The sequence below is a fragment of the Erinaceus europaeus genome, chromosome 1, assembly GCF_950295315.1.
Source record: "Erinaceus europaeus chromosome 1, mEriEur2.1, whole genome shotgun sequence".
Lineage (NCBI taxonomy): Eukaryota > Metazoa > Chordata > Mammalia > Eulipotyphla > Erinaceidae > Erinaceus > Erinaceus europaeus.
In genome coordinates, this window is record NC_080162.1 from 120,159,226 (window position 1) to 120,184,112 (window position 24,887).

The 24,887-nt window shown below is 41.6% G+C and overlaps 1 protein-coding gene across 5 annotated transcripts in view; it reads right to left on the reverse strand.

The window, feature by feature from the left end:
• The window catches only part of TBC1D31 (TBC1 domain family member 31), an 85,689-nt gene extending 64,710 nt beyond the window's left edge, over window positions 1–20,979 (reverse strand). For 4 of the 5 annotated variants that reach the window (XM_060195604.1, XM_060195595.1, XM_060195587.1 and 1 more), the window contains exons 1-4: window positions 20,791–20,979; window positions 14,682–14,828; window positions 8,335–8,450; window positions 881–1,059 (exon numbers count right to left, since the gene is read on the reverse strand). In XM_060195604.1, the coding sequence (XP_060051587.1) occupies window positions 881–1,059; window positions 8,335–8,450; window positions 14,682–14,828; window positions 20,791–20,867 (519 nt within the window). In that variant the 5' untranslated portion in view covers window positions 20,868–20,979. The remainder of the gene's footprint in view (window positions 1–880; window positions 1,060–8,334; window positions 8,451–14,681; window positions 14,829–20,790) is intronic. The other variant, XM_060195582.1, reaches the window with a different exon arrangement.
• Between the last annotated feature and the right edge of the window lie 3,908 nt (window positions 20,980–24,887).

Here is a 24,887-nt window from a genome sequence, read left to right on the forward strand (position 1 = left end):
TATAGTAACATGATTTTAAATCTAGATATTGGCTTGGGGGGCGGTCGGTAGTACAGTGGGTTAAGCACACATGGTGCAAAATGCAAGGACCCGGAGAAGGATCTGGGATTGAGCCCCAGCTCCCCACCTGCAGGGGAGGGAATACTTCACAAGTGGTGAAGCAGGTCTACAGTTGTCTATCTTTCTCTGCCCCTCTGTCTTCCCATCCTCTTTTAATTTCTCTCTGTCCTATCCAACAACAGCAATAACTACAACAACAAAATGGAGAAAATGGTCTCCAGGAGCAGTGGATTCCTAGTGCAGGCACCAAGCCCTACTTTTTTTGGAGGCAAAAAAAAAAAAAGTTTAAAATAAAAAAAAAATCTAGATATTGGGTGTAAATGTGTCCACCCTGAAATTCTTACAGATCTACTTCATGTATGAACATTTGCATTACAATATACTGAAGGTTGAAAACTAAAATTAAAATAATCAAAACTATCACTTTGGAACTTGAAGTCACATCACAATAACAATAATAAAATCAGGGGAAGGGGTAGATAGCATAATGGTTATGCAAACAGACTCTCATGCCTGAGGTCCCAAAGCCCCAGGTTCAATCCCCAGCACCACCATAAGCCAGAGCTAAGCAGTGCTCTGGTTAAAAAAAAAAGTGTACAGAAAACATAAGACTTTAAAAATAATAATAATAAAATCAGCACAGTGTATTATAATAGAAATAGGCAACATCTTAACTACAGATCACTTCACTTTGCTTGCTGCTGAGTGAAAAAAGCTTAACTCCATGGGGCAAAGCCAATCATTTACTCTTCTATCCTGGATAAATTCTGATGGCCAAGAAACTTATCTGAGAAGCACAACAGATTCCCCCCTCACTGACCTTTTGTATGCCCACAGACTGAAGAATATTCAGCTTTCTTTTTCTCTGAAAGGTATCCAAGTCCCATAGCTGGGCTGTATCAGAAGAGGTAGTGATGGCGTATCTCCCAGAGGCATGCACTGAGATTGAGAAGACTGATGACTCATGTCCCCTCATCCAGCTAACGAGCTCCTTGGTAACTGTGGGAACAGTAAAACAGTTGTAGAGGTAAAACACTATACACCTTTGAGGCAGTGATTCAAATGATGGCTAGTCTGATTAATAATAGCTTACGTGCCATGTAAGAGATTTTAGGCTTCCTCTTTTAATAGTTCATGTAGAAGAGAACACTTTGAAGAAATATGGTGAAATACATTGGGAAGCAGGAAGAGACTTGACAAGACTAATCTATTTGTCACTGTAATAATCCAGGCAGGAGAGAAGTAGAGTTTAAACTAAAAACATGGCAATGGAGAAACAAATTCATGAGCTGTGAAGGAGAGAAGTCAAAGGACTTAGTGATCAAATTGAAATGAACTGAAATGACTGAAATGAAAGAAGACCAAGGAGACAGCACAGTAGTGGAGCACAGGACTTGTCTGAGGCCACAGGTTCCATCCCTTGCACTGCATCTCTAAGAGCCAAGCAATGGTCTGGTCTCTCCCATCCTTTAATAAAAACAAATCAATCGGGAGTCGGGCTGTAGCGCAGCGGGTTAAGCGCAGGTGGCGCAAAGCACAAGGACCGGCATAAGGATCCCGGTTCGAACCCCGGCTCCCCACCTGCAGGGGAGTCGCTTCACAGGCGGTGAAGCAGGTCTGCAGGTGTCTATCTTTCTGTCTTCCCCTCCTCTCTCCATTTCTCTCTGTCCTATCCAACAACGGCAACAACAATAATAACTACAACAATAAAACAACAAGGGCAACAAAAGGGAATAAATAAATAAATAAATAAAAAGAAAAAAAACAAATCAATCTTTAAGATGACTAGATAAAAAGTAAGTTACGACTCCGGTTGGCCTAGTTTAATTTTTTTTTTTCTTGCCTCCAGGGTTATTGCTGGGGCTCAGTGTCTGTACCACGAATCCATAGCTCCTGGAAGCTTTTTTTTTTCCTCCTTTTGTTGCCCCCGTTTTATCGTTGTTGTGGTTATTATTGTTGTTGTTGTTGATGTCCTTGTTGGATAGGGCAGAGAGAGGAGGGGAGACAGAGCGGGGGAGAAAAAGACAGATACCTGCAGACCTGCTTTACCACTTATGAAGAAGTTGAGTGCACATGTTACTGTGCTCAGGGACCTGGGTTCAAACCCCAGTTCCCACCTGCAGAGGGAAAGCTTTGTGAGTGGTGAAGCAGGGCTGCAGGTATCTCTCTTTCTCTTTCTCTATCTCCCCTACCCTCTTGATTTCTGACTGTCTCTATCCAATAAATAAAGGTAATAGAAAAAAAATTTTTAAGTGCACGAGGAGTAATACATAAAGTACTGCAGGAAGAAAATTATGAACCTAAACTTTAAAACTGGTTCTGAAGTGTGTTTGCAACCCCCAAGCAGAGAAAACTGTCCAGTAGGGAAAATACCAAAAGTCCTCAAAATAATTAACAGAGTAGTAAAAATATGGATTTTTAATTTCTCTGCATTTTTTCTGTATATGTTAAAATTTTCTGTGGTAGAAATGTTTTACTTTTATGATCAGAATTTTCTTCATCTGGAAAACTGAAACTAGATTGGGACGATAGTACAGAATAAACACACCAGACTTTCATGTCTGAGGTCCAAAAGATCATAGGCTCAAGTCCCAGCATCACCAGATGAGCAGTGTTCTGGTGTTCTCTCTGAAAAATTTTTTAAAAATTTAAAATTTAAACAAAAAATTTTTTGCCACTAAGGTTATCTCTAGGCTCGGTGCTGGCAATATGAATCCACTCCTGGTGTTTTTTATTTCTTTTTAATAATTTTTTAAATTATTAGATAGGACAGAAAATTGAGAGAAAGGAGGGAATGGTAAAAGGGGGAGAGAAAAAAGGACAGACACCTGCAGATCTGCTTCACTGCTTGTGAAGCGGCCCCCCTGGAGGTAGGAAGCAGAGGCTCAAAGCTGGGTCACCGCTCTTGGTAACATGTGTGCTTACTGGGTGTGCCACCATCTGGCCCCCCTAAATCTTTTTTTTTTTTAAGCATCACATAAAATACACACAGAAAAAAAAAAAACTGAAAGAGAATAATCAGAAAGCAATGGAGAAACCTGGGGAATATTAAGATACAAAATAGGTCAAAAGTAGACAGAGAGAGATAATCCCCTAGGGGAAAGAGTAGTGGTTTCCAAACACAAGTCTAAAGTCTGGCTTTAGTTAATAATCAATTTTTTATTGAGCTTCAGAGAAATGAGAAAAATAAAGATAGTACTACCCTTTAATCTAGTATTAAGTCCTTCTAAATGGTGCTTTAAAAAAAATCTCTTGCAGGCAGACCGGGAGTATGGACCGACCAGTCAACGTCCATGTTCAGCAGGGAAGCAATTACAGAAGCCAGACCTTTCACCTTCTACAACCCACAATGACCCTGGGTCCATGCTCCCAGAGGGATAGAGAGTGGGAAAACTATCAGGGGAGGGGGAGGGATATGGAGACTGGGTGGTGGGAATTGTGTGGAGTTGTACCCCTCCTACCCTATGGTTTTGTTAATTTATCCTTTCTTAAATTAAAAAAAAAAATCTCTTGCTTTATGAAATGAGGTTATATAGTATTCCAGCTGTCAAAATTAAAAGTTGACAAGTATTACTGGGGTTTCTCAACCTTTTCTTTTTTAGTTGTCAGGAAAACAAGTCTAAGAACACTAAACAATTGCAGAAAAGAGACTGCTAAGAAGCAGCCAAACATAAAGGAGAAGCAAGAGAGAGAGCAGTGTGAAAACTACTTCTTTAATTCAAAGTTTTAAATACTAGGGGCTGGGTGGTGGTGCTCCTAGTATAGCACACACACTACAGTGCACTAGGGTCTGGGTTCAAGCCTCACCTCTGCTCCCCACATGCAAGGGGAAGCTTCATGAGTGGCTAAGCAGTGCTGTGGGTATTTCTCTCTCCCCTCCCCTCTTAATTTCTATCTCTAGCCAATAAATCAGAAATAAATAAATAGTGCTCCAGGAGGTGGCACAGTGGATAAAACACTGACTCTCAAGCATGAGGTCCTGAGTTCAATCCCTGGCAGCACATGTACCAGAGTGATGTCTGGTTCTTTTTTTTTTTAATATTTTAATATTTATTTATTCATTTACTTTGTTGCCCTGTTGTAGTTAATATTGTTGTTACTGATGTCATTGTTGTTGGATAGGACAGAGAGAAATGGAGAGAGGAGGGGAAGACAGAGGGGAAGAGAAAGATAGACACCTGCAGACCTGCTTCACTGCTTGTGAAGCGGCTCCCCTGCAGGTGGGGAGCCGGGGGGCTCGAACCGGGATGCTTATGCCGGTCCTTGCACTTTGCACCACTTGTGCTTAACCCACTGCACTACCGCCCGACTCCTGATGTCTGGTTCTTTCTCTCTTCCTATCTTTCTTACGAATAAATAAAATAGTAAAAAAAAAAAAAAAAAGAAGAAGAAAAAAAGAAAAGGAAGGAAGGAAAAAAGAAAGGAGGGCCGGGTGGTGGCCTACCTGGTTGAACGTATATGTTACAATACGCAAGGACCCAGGTTTGAGCCCCTAGTCCCCACCTGAAGGGGAAAAGCTTCACAAGTGGTAAAGCAGGGCTGCAGGTGTCTCTCTGTCTCTCACCCTCTCTATCCCTCCCTTCCCTCTTGATTTCTGACTGTCTCTATCCAATAAACAAATAAAGATAATAAAAAAAAAACATTAAAAATAATAAATAAATAAACGTAACCAGTTTTAGAGCACACCTAGTTAAGTGCACGTTACCATTACCATGTGCAAGGTCCTGGGCTCGAGGCCCCACTCCCCACCTTCAGGAGGAAAGCTTCATGACTGGTGAAGTGGTGCTGCAGGTGTATCTCTTTCTCTCTCTGCCACTCCCTTCTATCGCTTTCTCAATTTCTCTCTGTCCTAGCAAATAAATAAATAAATAAATAAAAGTTAAAAGTAAACAATAAAATTAAAAACTAAAAACTAATAATGTTTTAAATGATATTAAGAAGTAGGAAGACATGTATAAAGTTGGTTTTTTAAAGCTCTTCTTTTTTAATATTCATTTACTTATTCTCTTTTGTTGCCCTTATTGTTTTATTGTTGTAGTTATTGATGTCGTCATTGTTGGATAGGACAGAGAGAAATGGAGAGAGGAGGGGAAGACAGAGAAGGGGAGAGAAAGATAAGACACCTGCAGACCTGCTTTACTGCTTATGAAGCGAGACTCCCCTGAAAGTGGGGAATCAGGGACTTGAACTGGTAAAGTTGATTTTTTAAATGGAGATTACCAGTGAAAATAAAAGTCTCAGCAACTTTGGTGGTCATCTTTGGAAGGTGGGAGGGTGGAGATACAGAACTTTGGTGGTGGATGTGGAACTACACATTATAACCTTATAATCTTGTAATAAACTATTAATAACAAATGATTCCATAGTATAAACAGAATGATTAGGTCTTTGTTAGAATATTAAAAGGCATATGCATAGAAAGAAGACTTTTTTTAAACAAATTTAATCTAAACTCTGGTTTCTGGTGGTGCTGGGGATTGAATCAGGAACCTAGGCTGCCTTGGGCATGAAAATCTTCTTTCCATAACCATTACGCTATCTTCCCCTCCCTTGTAAAATACTAGGGGTCTCCAAGCATTATTAAGGGATGCCTGTTTTTGTTTTTTTTTCCCCTTGTGTACACAGCAAGGATAATGGTGATTGAGAAATCCTGGTTCCACTGTTCATAAGTTGTGGGATCTTGGTCAAATTACTTCTGTGCCTCAATTTTCTAATTTGAAAAATGGAATAGCAACAGTAGTCACCTCTATGGGTTATTATGATGAATGAAAAATTCACTAGCAAATATATGATGTCTCAAAACAGTAAACACTTGTGTTTCCTGTCATTACTCTTACTGTTGATCTTTATCTATCTTCTGAGATATTATAGATACTTCAATAGCAAGAAAAAAAACAATTCAAATGAAATACCCTTTTTCTCTTAGAATACGAACTTCATTTATAGAACTCTTGAGTTTTCTTTTCTATCAAATAATATGATATGGTATAAAAATACATAGGATCGGGTGGAGGGTAGATAGCATAATGGTTATGCAAACAGACTCTTATGCCTGAGGCTCCAGAGTCCCAGGTTCAATCCCCTGCACCACCATAAGCCAGAGCTGAACAGTGCTCTGGCTAAAAAAAAAATAAATAAATACATAGAACCAGAAAAGTACATAGGCTATATATATATTTTTTTTTGGGGGGGGGAAGTATAACAGTCATATACCTGAAGACTTATGGTTCAGTTAATTAGAGCTGAACAATGTTTTGATGTCTCTGTCTCTCTCTCAAATAGAAAAAATACAGAAATCATTTAAAAAAGTTATTCTTAAATTTTTTTCATTGGGGGAATTAATGTTTTACAGTAAATACAATAGTTTTACATGCATAACATTTCCCAGATTTCCACATAACAATACAACCCCCACTGGGTCCTCTGCCATATTAAAATTTTTTAAATATTATTTTTATACTTGTGCAGTAAGAACTTTGGCCTTCAATGACACACACACATATATATATATATCCATCCTTTGTTCAGGCTCCTAGGATGCAACCTCTATGCCCCTAAAATTTCCATGAGTGGAATACTTGTTACTTATGGGAGGCCTCTCAAACAACAGCAGATAGTTTCTGCTAAGGAGAAAGACTTCAGAGCAGGCACGAGTCACTCTAGAAACATCAACCATGTGACTGGTTAGATGATTGGGTCTATGAACCAAAAATTCTTAGCTTGAGCAATCAATCACTATGGAACTCAATCTCAACAAAAATCTCTCGACAACAATGGCTAGATGGATCCCTTAGTTTATTTAACACATGGATAGCCTCGCACTGAGGTTGGCAAGATTATAAGCCCCTTAGGGCTTATACTGTAAGATTTTCTTCTATAAATCTCCTCGATTCAGTGGTCCAGGAGTGGCAAAGTAGACAAAGTGTTGGATTATCATGGATACAATTCCAAGTGCTATCCCCAGCAGGGTATGTGCCAGAGTAATGCTCTGGTTCTTTCTTTCTCTCTCTTAAAAAAAAAAATCTTTTTTTATCTTTATTATTGGATGGAGACAGCCAGAAACTGAGAGGGAAATAAGTGACAGAAAAGGAGAGAGACAGAGAGACACCTGCAACACTGCTTCTCCGCCTGCAAAGCTTTCACCCTACAGGGGGTGTTCAACCAGGTACACCACCACCTGCCCCTTTGATCTCTCTCATTAAGAAGGAAAAAAAGTCTCCTAGGTCCTACCCTGTGCATCTATTTGGTCGATTTTGTTTTTTTTTACCAGGGCACTGCTCAGCTCTGGCTTATGGGGGTGCAGGGGATTGAACCTGAGACTTTGGAGCCTCAGGCATGAGAGTCTCTTTGCATAACCATTATGCTATCTATACCTCCCCTTTTTGGTTGATTCAAATATGTGCCCTTTCACTACATTAAAACTAAAATCAGGAGTTGGGCGGTAGCGCAGCAGGTTAAGTGCAAGTGGCGCAAAGCACAAGGACCAGTTTAACGATCCCGGTTGGAGCTCCAGGCTCCCCACCTGCAGGGGAGTCGCCTCACAAGTGGTGAAGCAGATCTGCTTGTGTTTCCCTGTCTCTCCTCCTCTCTGTCTTCCCTCTCTCAATTTCTCTCTGTCCTATCCTACAATGATGACATCAATAAAACAACAATAAAAAAAAAAGGGCAACAAAAAAAAAGGGAATAAATAAATATTTTAAAAAACTAAAATCATTCTATTATGCTTCTTCTTCTTTTTTTTTTTCCTTTTAACCATTTCTGGCTTATGATGGTGCAGGGATTTGATCCTGGGACTTTGGAATTTCAGACATGAGAGTCTGTTTGCATAATCATTATGCTATCTACTCTGCCCAATGCTCCTATTTTTATTAAGATTTATTGACTGGTTGATGAGAAAGAGAGCAAGGGCAAGAGAACCAGAGCATTATTCTAAATATGTGGTGCTGGAGATAGAACTAAGGACCTCATACTTGAAGTTCCTATGACTCATCCACTGTGCTGCCTCATGGATCACATTAATTATACTTTTTTCCTGACTTCTATGAGTAATTTCAGTGAATTATCAAATCTGAGGTAGTTGTGGGGAGCCATGAATGTTTTTCCACATGATCTGACAAGAGGATACCCCTGAGATTCCCAGACTTCTAGCCAATAACTGAAGTAAGGGTAGTCTTGTGAGAACTCTTCTCTGAGACTGTACAGATTTGGCAAACTCCTTACAGTTATTCAGCCTCTATTTCACTTTGCTTCAAGATAAGCAGGAAGACTTCTTACCTGTATCGAAACATTTAACAGAATAGTCAGCTAATGCCACAAGGAACTCAGACTTCCTGCGAAGATTAAAGGCCAGAGCAGTGCAAGCTTGTGCTGTTCGCTGAACAAGATTAAACCTATTAAGAGATGATTGTGTTAGTATCAGAAATTCTTCCCCAAATCATAAATTTTACATCTGCAGATCCCTTATGGATCAAGAAAATGAAGGCGAAGTAGACAGCATAATGATTATGCAAAGAGACTCTCATACCTGAGGCTCCAAGGCCCCAGGTTCAATCCCCTGCACAACCATAAGCCAGAGCTGAGTAGTGCTCTGGTAAAGAGAGAGCAAGAGAGATTAAAAAAAAAAAAAAAAGAGCTCCCACGCGACGTTGGGAGATCAAGCAGATGACGTGAGCTACATGCCATGAAAAGTGAGTTCAAATTTTACTTACAAAGGATGGGAAGCCATCACACACTGCTAAGCTCAGCAGAAATTATGGCTAGGTTTGCCTGACAGGAAGATAATTCTGGTAGCAATGAACAAGGATGGAGGGACAAGAAAGAAGTGATCACTAAGAAAACTACTAGAGGGAGTTGGGCTGTAGTTCAGCAGGTTAAGTGCAGGTGGCATGGCTGCCAGTTCTTAGCAACATTGCCCCGCCAGATATTCCTCGGGATGCGGCATCATCTAAGTTCATTTCCCACGTCTACGCTCGACCGGACCTGCCAATATACGCGGATATCTTCGCTCACCCTGTCCAACGCTTGACGTCTTGTCACCCAATCTGGTCCCCTATGCCTACACTGAACTTCTCTGTTCCAGACTCTTGGAAACAGAGTTGGCAGTCAGCTGAGGTAAAGAACAAACACCTCATCACAGACCCCTGCAAGCGTCAACCGGCTTTGACCTAGCACGTTATGATCGGGCCCTCCTCAATCGCTATCGAACAGGCCATGGCCGGTGCGCCACTATGTTCTATCGCTGGGGAGCCAGAGACGACCCGAACTGCCCCTGCGGCTACAGACAATGACCCACATAGTCAACGACTGTCACCTCTCCAGATTCAAAGGAGGTCTCGAAACTTTACATCAGGCTCAACCTGACGCTGTTGACTGGCTAGGGAAGAAGGGCAAACGCTAGAAGAAGAAGCGCAGGTGGCTTGAAGCACAAGAACCGGCATAAGGATCCTGGTTCGAGCCCCCAGCTCCCCACCTGCAGCGGAGTCACTTCACAGGCAGTGAAGCAGGTGTGTAGGTGTCTATCTTTCTCTCCCCCTGTCTTCCCCTCTTCTCTCCATTTCTCTCTGTCCTATCCAACAACGACATCAATAACAACAATAACTACAACAATAAAACAAAAAAAGGAATAAATACATATTTTTTTAAAAAGAAAACTATTAGAATAATTAAGAATCTCAGGAGTGAGTATAAAGTAGAAAGGCAGTATCAGGATTTGCGTAGAGAGAGGCCTGGTGGTACACTGAACTGAAGAGAAGTAGGAAACGTAGACATGGATAAGTAGAGTGTGTAAAATGAAGAATTAGTATCTTTTAAGTTTGTTGTGTGAGTAAATGAATGAAGTAAGTGCTTAGAGTATTTATCACATAACTAGAATTTAACTTATAGAAAAATTAAGCTTCCAAACTTGGGCAACAGAAGAACAAGTTTGAGGCAGAAAATAAAGCTGCTTCTCTCTCTTTCTTTCTCTTAAAGAGCTAATTTACTACATGAGAGAGAGAGCTTCACATGAGAAAGAGGGAGAGAGAAGGGGATAGTGGTGCACCTAGTTAAGCACATGCATTGCAGTGTGCAAGGTTGCAGGTTCAAGCCCTCGGTCCCCACCTACAGGGGGAAAACTTCACCAGTGGTAGAGTAGGGCTGCAGATGTCTCTGTCACCTTACTTCTCTGCCTCCCCATCCCTCTCAATTCATGTCTCTACCTAATAATAAATAAATAAAAACATTTTTAAAAGGTTGACGGAAGGAAGAGAAGAAAGAAAGAAAGAACAAAAGAAAGAGAGAGGGAGGGAGGGAGGGAGAGAGAGAGAGAGCCAGAGTACCACTCTGGTACAAGTGTTCCTGGGGATTAAACCAGGAACCTCAGAAATTCAGTCCAGTGCTCTATCAAGTGAGCTATGCCCCAGACACCTCAGTCTGGTTTTAAACATGTTTAGTTTAAGGCCCTTGCAAATTGTTAAGTGTTGCTGTCCAAAAGAAATACAATACAATATGTAACAAAATTTTCTTCAAGTCACATGTAGCTAGTAGCTCCTATATTAGATATCCCAGTGTGGAAGATATCCCGTAGGTAGAAGCTGATCTGAATATATATGTATATGTATATATACAGATGTATAACATGGCAGCTGAAGCTTAAGACTTGGTGGCAGAGTAGTAATATTACCAAAGGGAATGCTTGGAGTATGAAAGGAAGAGTCCAATATACGTTTTAGTAGCTTAGTATCAGTGAGGTAGAGAAGGTAAGAAAAGAGTATGACTTGAAGCAAAAGAAAAGGATTTTAGGGATGAGGGGAAGATAGGTAGTGTTTTAATAAGATGAAAAGTAAAAAGAGGGAGTTGGGCGGTAGCTCAGCAGGTTAAGCGCAGGTGGCACGAAGCACAAGGACCGGCATAAGGATCCTGGTTCAAGCCCCCGGCTCCCCACCTGCAGGGGAGTCACTTCACAGTTGGTGAAGCAGGTCTGTAGGTGTCTATTTTTCTCTCCCCCTTTCTGTCTTCCCCTCCTCTCACCATTTCTCTCTATCCTATCCAACAACAACAACATCAATAACAATAACTATAACAACAGTGAAAAACAACGGCAACAAAAGGGAAAATAAATAAATATAAAAAACCTGAAGATTTGTTTATGTACAATTTCCTAATTTAATGTAAATTTAAACTAGGAGATATTAAATAATCTTTCTCTTATTAAAAAAAAAAGTAAAATTTAGAAAGATTCTGGGGGAACCTAGTAGAATAGGCTTTAAGACTGACCTGTCAACACCCATGTTCAGTAGGGAAGCAATTACAGAAGCCAGACCTTCCACCTTCTGCATCCCACAATGGCCTTGGGTCCATACTCCCAGAGGGTTAAAGAATAGGAAAGCTACCAGGGGATGGGATGGAATGGGATATGGAATTCTGGTGGTGGGAATTGTACCCCTCTTATCCTATGGTTTTGTCCATGTTTCCTTATTATTATTAAAAAAAAAAATCAGGCCTGATCGCAAATGTTCTGTTCTGCCACTTCTTGGGTTTATCTGTAAATATTTATAAATGGAGGAGGGATAGTCCACACAATTAGAGTAACAATCACACTGCAAAGTCCCATGGAGGCTACAGAAAACAGGAAAGTAGTAAATGACTGGAATACACAAAGGAGACTGGAAAGGAACTAGCACCAGTTAAGTAAATGCAATACTAAGAATCATTAATGTTGAGGCTCATTATTCTCAAGTGGAGTCAGTCAAGAATTATTTTTATTATGCTTATCAGTGGGAACAAAGAAGAGCTAGTTATTTTGATTTCAGACTGGGAATTGGCAAGATCAGTCAAGGAGAAGAGGTATCCACTAGTTTCTGGGTAAAGCATACATGGTGCAGGTGCAAGGACTGGAACAGTGATCACAATTCAAGCCCCCAGCTCCCCACCTGCAGGGAGGTTGCTTCACAGGTAGTGAAACAGGTCTGCAGGTATCTAGCTTTCTCTCCCCCTCTTTGTCTTCCCCTCCTCTCTCAATTTCTCTCTGTTCTGTCTAACAACAGCGACAGCAATAACAACAGCAATAATAACAACAACGATAAACAAGGGTAACAAAAGGGAAAAAAATAGCCTCCAGGAGCAGTGGATTCATAGTGCAGGCACCAAGTCCCAGCAATAACCCTGGAGGCAAAAATAAAATAATTAGAAACTGTAATTAACACATTCCTACCCTGTAAGGCACATATAAGTAATATCATCTTTTCCTAAATACCAAAGAACTATCAAAATCAAGTTTCCTACCAACAAGGATATTCTCCCACATTGTCAACATAACCATCAACCTCAGAAAGTCACATTAATGTATTTCCTGCCATCTCATCCCCAGGCCCTATTTAAGTTTGCCAGTTGTCAGAATAATGTCCTTTACAGAAGCATTTAGCTCTGCTGTCTAGATTCCTGAATTTGCTTGTCATGTCTTCAGTTTCTGTCCATGTGGAACAGCTGTTCAGTCCTTTTGCAGCTTTCATGATCTTGAGTCTTGTGAAGAATACAGACCTGTCACTGTACAGTATCCTTACTTTTCATTTTATCTGGTGATTTCACCTCTTAAACTCATGATATATGTCCTCGGTAGAAATATCACAGAAAGGGTGGGGGTATAGCATAATGGTTATGCAAAGTGACTTTAATGCCTGAGGCTCTCAAGTCCCGGCTCAATCCCCCACACCACCATAAGCCAGAAGTGAGCAGTGGTCTGGTAAAGAAAAAGAAAAAAAGAAAAGAAATATCACAGAAATGACACTGTGTTCTTTTCACCACATCCTATTAGATGACACAAGATTTTTTACTTTTTCCACTACTGGCTACATTAACTATAACCATTTGATTAAGGTGATGATTGTCAGGTTCCTTCACTATAAAAGGACCCATCTTTTTTTCAGTAATTAAGAATTTACAGGGAGATATTCTCTCACTATGCAAATATCCACTCTAATTAAAGCATTTATGTCTGTTAATTACAACATGAATCATGAATTTCTACTTTGTCCAATGGGCTATGATCTTTTACTATAGTTATTTTAATGCTTAAAATTGTGTCCAAATGTCCATAGGGGTCTTCTTCAAACTGATATTTTGTACTTTTGACATATCCCCATGATTTTTTAATATTTATTCCCTTCTGTTGCCTTTGTTGTTTTATCATTGTAGTTATTATTGTTGTCGTCACCGTGAGATAGGACAGAGAGAAATGGAGAGAGAAGGGGATGACAGAGAGGGGGAGAGAAAGATAAGACACCTGCAGACCTGCTTCACCACCTGTAAAATGACTCCCCTGCAGGTGGGGAGCCGGGGGCTGCAACCGCCAGTCTTTGAGCTTTGTGCCACATGCACTTAATCCGCCGCACTACCGACCGACTCCCATCCCCATGACTCTTTGATCTCTTCTTAATGGCTTTATCAGAGACGTACTTATAAGACAGTATTGTCACATGGGTGCAATTTCTCATCCCTCCATGATAGGTGTCTACACACCACTCCCATCACCAACCTATGTCTTCCTTCACACCGTAGTGCACTGGACTGCCATTGCCCTCTCATCCCTCCAGTCCCTGTCTCGTCCCCGTTGGCATAGCCACAAGAGACCATAGCTAGTTCCAGTTTCACCCAATAATTTGCTTTTCCCTACTTGTTTCTTAGCTTCCACCTGTAAGTGACATCATCTGGTAGTCATCCTCCTCCTGGCTGATCTCACTTAACAAGATTCCTTCAAGTTCTAGCCAAGATGAGGTGAAGGAGATGATCTCATCATTTTAGGCAGCTGAGAGGTGTTCCATATTATGTATATATACCAGAAGTTTCCTTATGATCTGTCCTTGGGCATCTGGGTTGTTACCAGCTTTGGGCTATTACGAATTGTGGTGCTATAAACACAGGTGTACATAGGTCTATTTAGGTTGGTGTTTCTATTCTCTTTGGATGGATCCCTAGGAGAGGGACTGCTGGGTGATAGGGTAGGTCTATTTCTAATGTTCAAGTGTCTCCAGACTGTCTCCCATAGAGGTTGAACCAATTTACATTTCTACCACAGTGCAGAAATGTTCCTTTATCCTAAGATCCTTTATGCCAGCATTTACTATTTCTGTCCTTTCTAGTATGTGGCATTTTTGCAGGTGGGAATGGTATCTCACATAGGCCAGTGTGATGCTCTGGCTCCCCCATCACCAATTTTAAAGTTTAAAAAACTTAATTTTCTTAAACATCTAAACATATGTTTACCTAAACATCTTAAACATATCATTCTATCCTATATACTTAAGTTTTAAAAAAATTTTATTTATTTATTGAATAGAGACAGCCAGAAATTAAGAGGGAAGGGGGAAATAAAGAGGGAGAGAGATTGAGAGACATACAAAGCTTTCCCCCAACAGGTGGGGACCGGGGGGCTTGAACCCAGGTCCCTCAGCATTGTAACATGTGTGCTTAACCTGGTGCGCCACCACCCGGCCCCACCCAACTACTTTTCTGTCAACATTCATGACGTTTTTTAAAAAAAACATGGTACCTAAAACATGGTAACAACTTAATAATTCTTTGAGTGAATAATAAACAGCACATACTAAAACAGGTGAATTAACAGTATACTAAAAACATTTGCTTACCTATTTCCATGTAAGTCAAAAAGATAGATATTTCCTTGATGATCCCCGGCAATTAAACAATCACCAGAGCTATCAAAAGCCACATTCAAAAACCGCAAAACTTTGGGAAGGTAATCTGAAGTGTTGTGAATGATGTTCACTATAATCCTGTAAAAAACAATGTACACACACATTAAATACCTTTGAAGGGATTTGTGCCTTTACATTTCCATTCTTTCCTCTGCTATTGTCACTCCTCTCCTAGAACAGATCCTACAATAGTCTCTAAAAGCAGTTCAGAACGTTGTGCATTATCTAAGTAGCTACTGTTCACTGGCTTATCAAATACCTATAACCTCACTGTGGCAGACTAGTCAAGACAGAACTAAGAGTAATTGACAGGCCTGCGCCTTCCTGTCCTCAGAAAGCTTTCAGTTTTGATAGAAAATAAGAGAAAAGAGGAAGGAAAAGGAAAGGGAGGGGAGGGGAGGGAAGGGGAGGGGAGAGGAAACATCTGTATAACTGCTTCACCATTTTAAAACTGACCCCAGTTCTTTCCTGAGGTCTCTTCTCCTACTGAAATAAGACAGTCTTAAGAAAACATGTTTACATGCAGCCTGTGGAGTGGTGCAGTGGTTTAAGTGCTGGACTCTCAAACACAAGGTCTCACATGACATTGCCCCACAAGTGCCAGAGTGATGTTCTGGTTCTCTTCCTCTCTTTTTCTCTCATTAACTAAAAAGTATATCTTTAAAATGTATTTACTACTTTAACTATTGTCCAGTTATCACGGTGACTTTCCCAAGAAGGGTGGAAAACAACAAACTGAAATGACAAGTAACATCAAAGTGTTCCTGGAACAACTAAATTCACAGTAAATCACTTTTCCCTCTGGCCTTTTTTATTTCCTATAACAATTATTGTGTGTGTGTATTAAATATTTATTAATTTTGGATGGAGATAGACTGAAATGAGGGAGGGGGAGATAACTAACCTACAGCACTGCTTCAGTCTCTGTGAAGATTACCCCTACAGGTGGGAACCAGGGGCTTGAACCCAGGTCCTTGTACACTGCAGCATGCAAGTTCTACTGGGTGTACCAGTGCCCAACCCCAACAATTACAATATTTTCAAATAACAAAATTACATGATTACTGTTCAAAATATAATATAGAGGAACACTAATAAAGTGGATTATAATTCTGCTATCATTGCTCAAAATATAGAAAATACAAAAGAACAGGGGGTTGGGCAATGGCGCACCTGCTTAAGCACACACTTTACTGTGCACAAGAACCCAGGTTCGAGCCCCACTCTCTACCTGCAGGGGAGCCGCTTTATGAATGATGTCTCTCTACCAACCTACCTCTCCCCTCTCAATTTCTCTTTGTCCTATCATATAAAATATGAAAGGGGAAAAAAAAAGGATAAAACGGCCCCTGGGACTGGTGGATTCATAGTGCTGGCACTAAGCCCCAGCAATAACCCTGGTGACAATTAAAGGAAAGCAAAAGACAAAAGAACATTAATAAAGCTGATTATAATTCTTCCATCTCTATGTAACCACAAAGAACTATTTATTTTAGAATTGCTTTTCAGTTGCTTTCACAAATTGCCTGACAGAGTTTCTCATTCCTTAAACATAATAAAAAAGAATAAAAAAAAGAGGCCTCAACAACAAGACAACAAATAATCCCATCCAAAAATGGGGGGAGGACATGGACAGAATATTCACCACAGAAGAGATCCAAAAGGCCGAGAAACACATGAAAAAATGCTCCAAGTCTTTGATTGTCAGAGAAATGCAAATAAAGACAAAAATGCGAAACCACTTCACTCCTGTGAGAATATCATACATCAGAAAAGGTAACAGCAGCAAATGCTGGAGAGGGTGTGGGGTCAAAGGAACCCTCCTGCACTGCTGGTGGGAATGTCAATTGGTCCAACCTCTGTGGAGAACGGTCTGGAGAACTCTCAGAAGGCTAGAAATGGACCTACCCTATGACCCTGCAATTCCTCTCCTGGGGATATATCCTAAGGAACCCAACACACCCATCCAAAAAGATCTGTGTACACATATGTTCTTAGCAGCACAATTTGTAATAGCCAAAACCTGGAAGCAACCCAGGTGTCCAACAACAGATGAGTGGCTAAGCAAGTTATGGTATATATACACAATGGAATACTACTCAGCTATAAAAAATGGTGACTTTACTGTTTTCAGCCGATCTTGGATGGACCTTGAAAAATTCATGTTAAGTGAAATAAGTCAGAAATAGAAGGATGAATATGGGATGATCTCACTCTCAGGCAGAAGTTGAAAAACAAGATCAGAAAAGAAAACACAAGTAGAACTTGAACTGGAATTGGCGTACTGCACCAAAGTAAAAGGGTGGGTGGGTGGGGAAAATACAGGTCCAAGAAGGATGATAGAGGACCTAGTGGGGGTTGTATTGTTATATGAAAACTGGGAAATGTTATGCATGTACAAACTATTGTATTTACTGTCGAATGTAAAACATTAATTCCTCAATAAAGAAATTAAAAAAAAAAAAAAGGAGTCAGGCTGCAGGTAGCACAGTAGGTTAAGTGCACATGGCGCAAAGCGCAAGGATCAGCGTAAGGATCCCAGTTCGAAGCCCCAGGCTCCCCACCTGCAGGGGAGTCGCTTCACAGGCAGTGAAGCAGGTCTGCAGGTGTCGTCTGTCTTTCTCTTCCTTCTCTGTCTTCCCTTCCTTTCTCCATTTCTCTCTGTCCTGTCCAGCAATGATGACATCAGAAACAACAATAATAACTATAACAATAAAACAACAAGGGAAAAAAAAAGGAAATAAATAAACATTAAAAAAAAAAAAAAGAAAGGAAAAGAAATTCCTAAACACCAAGACACACCAGTCTTTTAAAGTCTTGATCAAGTCCTAAGACAAGCCTGCCGGGCAGGTATGCAACTGATTATCCTCACTTACAGTCTTATAGTTAACTGACCCAGTTTCTCATGACTTGGACTTTAAAGTCTATCTGCCAAGCAGGGTTAGATAGCATAATGGTTATGCAAACAGATGCTCAAGCTTGAGGCTCCATAGTTCCAAGTTCAGTTCCCAGCACTACTATAAGCCAAAGCTGAGCAGTGCTCAGGTAAAAAAATAAATAAAGTCCATCTGCCACAGAGTGTGTTTCCCTTGCTTCCTTCAAACACCATAATGATAGATTGTAAAGAACGAAAGGAAAGCTTTGCTTTCATGGAAAAAACAAAGACACTTAAACAAGGAACTTGGAGTAGGACAGGCGGTAGCTCACAGGGTTATTCCCACATAGTACAAGGAACTTGGTTTCTATTTCACTTTTTTTTTTTTGACACTTGGATGCATATTTAGATATTTTTTAACAATAGGAAAGACTTACTGTGGGTAGGGAACTAGGCCATAGCGCACACTGTGCAAAGCACAATGACCTGTGTAAGGATCCTGGTTTGAGCCCCAGGCTCCCCACCTGCAGGGGGTCGCTTTGCAAGCGGTGAAGTAGGTCTGCAGGTGTCTATCTTCCTCTCCTCCTCTGTCTTCCCCTTCTCTCTGGATTTCTCTCTGTCCTATCCAACAACAACAATAGCTATGACAACAATAACAACTATGACAAGGGCAACAAAATGAGAAAAATGGCCTCCAGGAACAGTGGATTCGTAGTGCAGGCACCGAGCCCCAGCAATAACCCTGGAGGAAAAAAATAAAAGAATTACTGTGGGTTAGCAAGAACTTACTGTTTAGAGAACATCTGAGGTAGTGGTAGTATCTATATAAATTCTACATTTGGGAAGGAAAATCACTAAGGAATTCCTACTCCAGACAATTTAAAAAAATTATTCACTGGAGTTCGTGACAAATAACATTTTAAAAAGATCATGATTTTTTTTTTTACCATATATGCAAAAAAAGAGAAGAAATCCAGAGCACCACTCTTCAACATATAGTGTTGGGCTTCAAAGCCGGAACCCAGACATACAAATCCAATCAATGCTCTACTAGTTGAGCCATCACCCCAGCCACAGGGACAACAGCATTTTAAGACATGACAACAGCCAGAGTCAAACAAGCTGCTATGTCTAGCACCATGTGAGATTCTCCTAGTCGGCACTGAATGTTTTGTTGAGGAGTAATAACAGAAACAGAAAAATCACTAGCACGTTACTGAACATGAGGTCAAGTCATGTAGTTCAATCTATAAAAATCCTAGAGAATTAGAAACAGTAAAATCACTATGTGCAGCAAAGGAACCAAGGTGGCACCACTTTGGAGGCAAAAGCTCTCATTAGTCAGAGGAGGGTCAAACAAGACATTATTGAAAACAGTGAAAAGAAAGCCTGGGAGATATGAATAGGTACAGTCCGGAAGATTTTTAGGGCAAAGTGTAAGACTGTAATAATGGATATACGTTCAATCTCTTAAAAGTGGGCAATATTTTGTACCAGTAAAATAGCTCACCTGGGAGGTAGACAGCATAATGATTATGCAAAGAGACTCTCATGCCTAAAACTCTAAAGTCCCAGGTTCAATCCCCCACACCACCATAAGCCAGAGCTGAGCAGCGAGCAGTGCTCTGGTAAAAAGAAAAAAAAAAAAAAAAATCACCTGGATAGTACACCTGTTTTGCCATGTATATGTACACCTGGGTTCAAGCATGGTTCCCCACCACACAGGGGATAGGTTAGGCGCTGTGGTATCTTTTCCTCTCTCCATCTCTTTCATTTAAAAAAAAAAAAAAGTTGGCTCCAGGCTATGAAGTCACAACAAAACAACAATAAATAAAACAAGAACAAGAATAAGTCCTAATGTCAACTGTGGGCCTTGGGTGATTACGCAAGTCTATCAATTACCAACTCATGTACCACCCTGGGGAGGCATGCAAATAACCAGGGAGCCTGTGTTATGTGTATGAGGTAGGAGGTAAGTGAGAAATCTCTATTTTCCACCCACTTTTTTTGTAAACCTAAAACTCTCCTAAAAAAAAAAAAGCCTATTTAAAAAACTGAATAAACAGCAGCACTGGCCTTATTAGAAGCCTTCCCTGTACTGCAGAAAGTAGGTCCCTAACACAAATAATTTGTGAGTACAAGAACCTGAAGTCTGTTTTGTTGTATCATAGTATCACAACACTTAGCAGTCTAGCAGAGTAGACACTCCAAAAAGAAAAAAAAAAGTGGGTGGACGTATGGCTGTCAGAAATATTCAATAAATCAAGGATGGATGAACTGCCATGTTTGTAAGGTGTTCATCTTGCCTCCTCCCTCCAGAGATCTTTTGCAGTACAATAAATACTGTTAAATAACGCGGCCAGGGAGGTGGTGCTGTAACTAAAGGGATGAATCTGAGAGCACGGGGTCCCGAGTTTGATCCCCGATGTGACATGTACAAGAGTGATGCTCTGGTGTTTCTCTCTCTCTCTCTCATTAATAAATAAGTAGTGCTCTGAATCTCTCTCATTAATATAGGGATCTTTATTTTTTTAATATTCTTTTTAAAATTTTTATTATTTTTCTTAAATTTTTGTTTATTTATTTTCCCTTTTGTTGCCCTTGTTGTTGTAGTTATTATTGTTGTTGTTGTAGTTGTTCGATAGGACAGACAGAAATGGAGAGAGGAGGAGAGAAACATAGACACCTGCAGACTTGCTTCACCAGCTGTGAAGCGACTCCCCTGCAGGTGGGGAGCCAGGGGCTTAAACCGGGATCCTTACGCCTGCCCTTGCGCTTTGCACCACTTGCGCTTAACCGCTGTGCTACCACCTGACTCCCGAGGGATCTTTATTTTTAAAGATGCATCTATATTTTAAAGTATTTCAGACACTGCAGGCAGGGTCCTGACACTCATCACAAGTGCAAATGCTCTCGAAACCTCAATGCCTGAGAACCCTGGCCCAGGGCAGGGAGATGGGCCCGGTGTCGGCTGCAGGTGGCTTGCAGGCTCCCGCACTCAAGCTCTCTGCGCTTCCGGGACCACGAGGGGTAGAGCCTCAGCCTCCCGTCCTTCCCCTGCCCCTTCTCCGCTCCTCCCCAGCTGTCCATCAAACTGTTCTGCAAACTCGCGGCTCCGCCCCTCATTGCCCTCTAAGCCCCGCCGCTGCCCGCCGCAGTCCTTACCCGTCCCGGGAGGCCGGGGACGGCTTGCGGTGCCATATTTTGCCGCTCTCTTTGTTGCCCAGGTCGGTGCTCTGCATGCTGATGCCCAGGCGGCGGGTCGCCTGCTACCCAGTAGACAACCGTCAAGGCACCTTCCCGGCAGGCCCCGCGCTCCTGGCCCGGGAAACTTGAGGACCCGCCCACCAACATACATCTCTGCAGACCGTATCAACCTTTACTACACATGGTGTACGTAATACTACTGTCAACCAATCGGAAAGGAGCTTTCTCCCTAGCTCCGCCCAGACACTCCCTCACGCTGAAGACGTAGAAATTGACCAACGACCTGCGCTTAGGCTCCGCCCACAGTGGCCCAAAGCGTTCTGGGAATCGTAGTTTGCTGCAGGTGGCTCAGGAGTGAAGAAAAGTCTTTAGGAATTCTGCATTCTAAGGGATTTGAGGGACTCTTAGACTTCCAGCAACTCAATTAAGTGTTTGTTTTCTGTGAACTCTACCATTCCTCCGAAATTTATTAGGGGATTGTAGATGACACTGATGAAAGCAAAAAAAAGAAAAAAAAATTTTTTTTGAGAACTGAGAGATTCCTTCTATAGAATTGTTGGGCTCAAAAGAATCTTGAATGAGGGGCCGGGTGGTGGCGCACCTGGTTGAGCGCACATGTTACAATGCGCAAGGACCTGGGTTTGAGCCCCCAGCCCCCCACCTGCAGGGGAAAGCTTTACAATTGGTGAAGCAGTGCTGCAGGTGTCTCTCTGTCTTTCATCCTCTCTATCCTTCCCTCTCGACTTCTGTCTCTATCCAATAAATAAAGATAATAAAAAAAATTAAAAGAATCTTGAATGAGTCCACACTTCGAGACTTTTTCAACAGCTTCTGGATTATATTCATTAATTTTATAATGTATAGAAGGGACTCCCAACTGATTTGCTGTTAAATCCGTCAATCCTGGACCAATACTAAGCTCAACAAGGCACATTACCAGAGGACAGGGAACCGAACTGGGGCTCTCAGGAGTAAGAATCACTGTCCTACATTGAGACATCTAGCAAGCTGCTCCATTCTTGGCCTGAATCAACAATCTGTGGGCTCATGTTGAAAGAAGACCTTGGAGGTCGGGCGGTAATGCAGCAGGTTAAGCGCAGGTGGCATAAAGCGCAAGGACCAGCTTAAGGATCCCGGTTTGAGCCCCAGACTCCCCATCTGCAGGGGAGTCACTTCACAAGCGGTGAAGCAGGTCTTCAGGTGTCTGTATTTCTCTCCCCACTCTGTCTTCCCCTCCTCTCTCTATTTGTCTCTATCCTATACAACAACAAACGACATCAACAATAACAATAATAACCACAACAAGGCTACAACAACAAGGGTAACAAAAGGGGGAAAAATGGCCTCCAGAAACAGTGGATTCATGGTGCAGGCACTGAGCTCCAGCAATAACCCTGGAGGCAAAAAGAAAGAAAGAAAGAAAGAGAGAAAGAAAGAAAGTGAGGAAGGAGACCTTGAGGGGATGGGGAGATAGCACAATGATGATATAAAAGGCTTTCATGCTTGAGGTTCCAAGGCTTCAGGTTCAATCCCCAGCTCTCCAGCATAAGTCTGAGATATGCAGTGCTCTGGTCTCACTGATTTTCTTTTTTTTTAAACTGGAGCCTTGCTCAGCCCTGCATCATGCTGTTGCAGAAACCTCAGAGCCTCAGGTATGAAAGTCTCTTTGAGGGAGTTGGACTGTAGCACAGCAGGTTAAGCGCAGGTGGTGCAAAGTGCAAGGACCAGTGTAAGGATCCTGGTTCGAGCAGTGGCTTCCCACATGCAGGGGAGTCACTTCACAAGCAGTGAAGCAGGTCTGCAGGTGTCTTTCTCTCCCCCCTTCTCTGTCGTCTCCTCCTCTCTCCATTTCTCTCTGTCCTATCCAACAATGACAATAATAATAACTACAACAATAAAACAACAAGGGCAAAATAGGGAATAAATAAATAGAAAGTCTCTCTGCATCACTATTATGATACCTACTCCTGCCCATCACACTCTCTCTGTATCTTTCTCTCTGTGTATCTAGCTTTCATTACTAAAGATAACTATGTAAGAAATGGCCCAGTTGATTGTAACCTTTTCATTGATGTCTATTGGTCCAGTCTGACTACAGACCCCTGACTTTTACATGTCTACATGACTACAATCATGCCTTGTTTTTCTTCAAAATTAGCTGAGACTTCCCAGCCCCCTCCTCACTCTTCCTTTCCCATTATATACACATTGTCCCAGCCAAAATCCCCTTCCTTGCACTTCCTTTCCCATTATAGTAGACCCCAGACTCACTCTTAATATCCATTCCCATTCCCTTTTCCTGAACATGGTTAGATTGTGAGCCAGTTGAAATGACTGCCTAGTAGTTACCATTTTTCTCTCTTTAAACCTATCTCTCATTACTGAAAGTATTAACAAAGTAAAGTAAAATAGGGGGCTGGGCAGTATTGCATCAGGTTAAGCACACATGGCACTATGCTCAAGGACCAGCATAAAGATTCCTGTTCAAGCCCACAGCTCCCCACCTGAGGGGGGGGATCACTTCACAAGCAATGAAGCAGGTTTTCAGGTGTCTGTCTTTCTCCCAGTCTTCCTCTCCTCTCTCGATTTCTCTCTGTTCTGTCCAACAACAACAGCAGTGACAACAATAACAATAAGTACAACAACAAGGGCAACAAAAATGGGAAAAATGGCCTCCAGGAGCAGTGGATTTGTAGTGCCGGCACCGATCCCCAACTATAACCCTGGAGAGACCAAAAAATAAAATTAAAGTAAAATAAAAATTTTAAAGAAAGAAGTCCTTGAGCTGGGAGACAGCATAGTAGCTAATATCACTCTCTCTGTCTCTCTCTTTCTCTCTGTCAATAGCTAAAGATAACAATGCAAATAAAATGAAAATATTTAAAATAAGACCTTGGACTTAGGAGTTATTTTAGGAGTTCTGCCAAGACTTTCATGTCTGTGGTTTCAAGAACCCTGTTTCCATCCCCAGCACCACCTTTTGCTTGAGCTGAGCAGTGTTCTGGTGTTTTTCTGACTGGATCTGTGTCAGGAATTGCAGGCCACTCTGGATTCCCCACCCCCCTGGCCACTGAGGACAAGGGTCAGAGCGGCTCCCCAGGGAGTCCCGGGGTAACTGCATGTTGGGGGTGATGTGCCTGGAGAGAATCTCAGACTCATTCAACTCCAGGAGTGGCCTCGGAAAGGTGGGCAACCTGTTTATTGAAAGAAAAGGCAGGCAAGTATACCCCTACTCGGGGGGCGGGAAGGTTGAGGTAACCACTAACCCAAACACAGAGCAACACAATGCATAGTCACATTTTGACCAATAGACTGTCTGATTACAAGTAAAAGGTTACCATACAAGGTTTGGTCACAAGCTTTACAATGTACATTTTTCTGGAGGTAGATTGCAAGCACTTTAGGGCAGCAGGAGGGGAAAAGGAGGCAGCTGAGCAATCAGGATGTTTGTTGGAAGTTTTAAGGTTAACCACACACAGTAATCCATGGTTTTTAATTAAAGAGGGAAGCAGGGGCAGTGGCATGTGTAGAAAGGTGCCCATGCCCAGGGGTCTAGACATCATAAATTCCAGAGACGGGGAGACCTGCCATATGTCAATCCACAGGGGGCAGAGTTTGGGGTGACCCGCTCAGACCTCATGGAAACTACGGCCTGTGCCAGGAGTCAGCCCCAGTGAAAGTAATTAAGAGTCCCTGAAGGAAAGGGGAAGTCAGCGAGATGAATGAAATAAGAGACATGTCAGCTGCTTCAGGTGCAGGAGAGAGGTGTCTCTGCCCTCTGTCTGCAGAGGTTTATTATTTAAACACTTTTTGCCTGGATATAGTTGACATTATGTAAGATTATTTTCATTAACATCAAGGATACAGATGACATCATGTATAATTATTTTCATTAACATCAGGTATAACCTTAAACAACATTATTATTATTATAGGTATGTTTTCCTTAGAAAGTTCCCTAGGTCTGGGGCATCCTGATCTCCCCTTGAAAGTTTCTTGGGTCTGGGGCAGCTTAAATTTTCCCTTAAAAGTTTCCTTGGGGGAGGCGGGTGGTA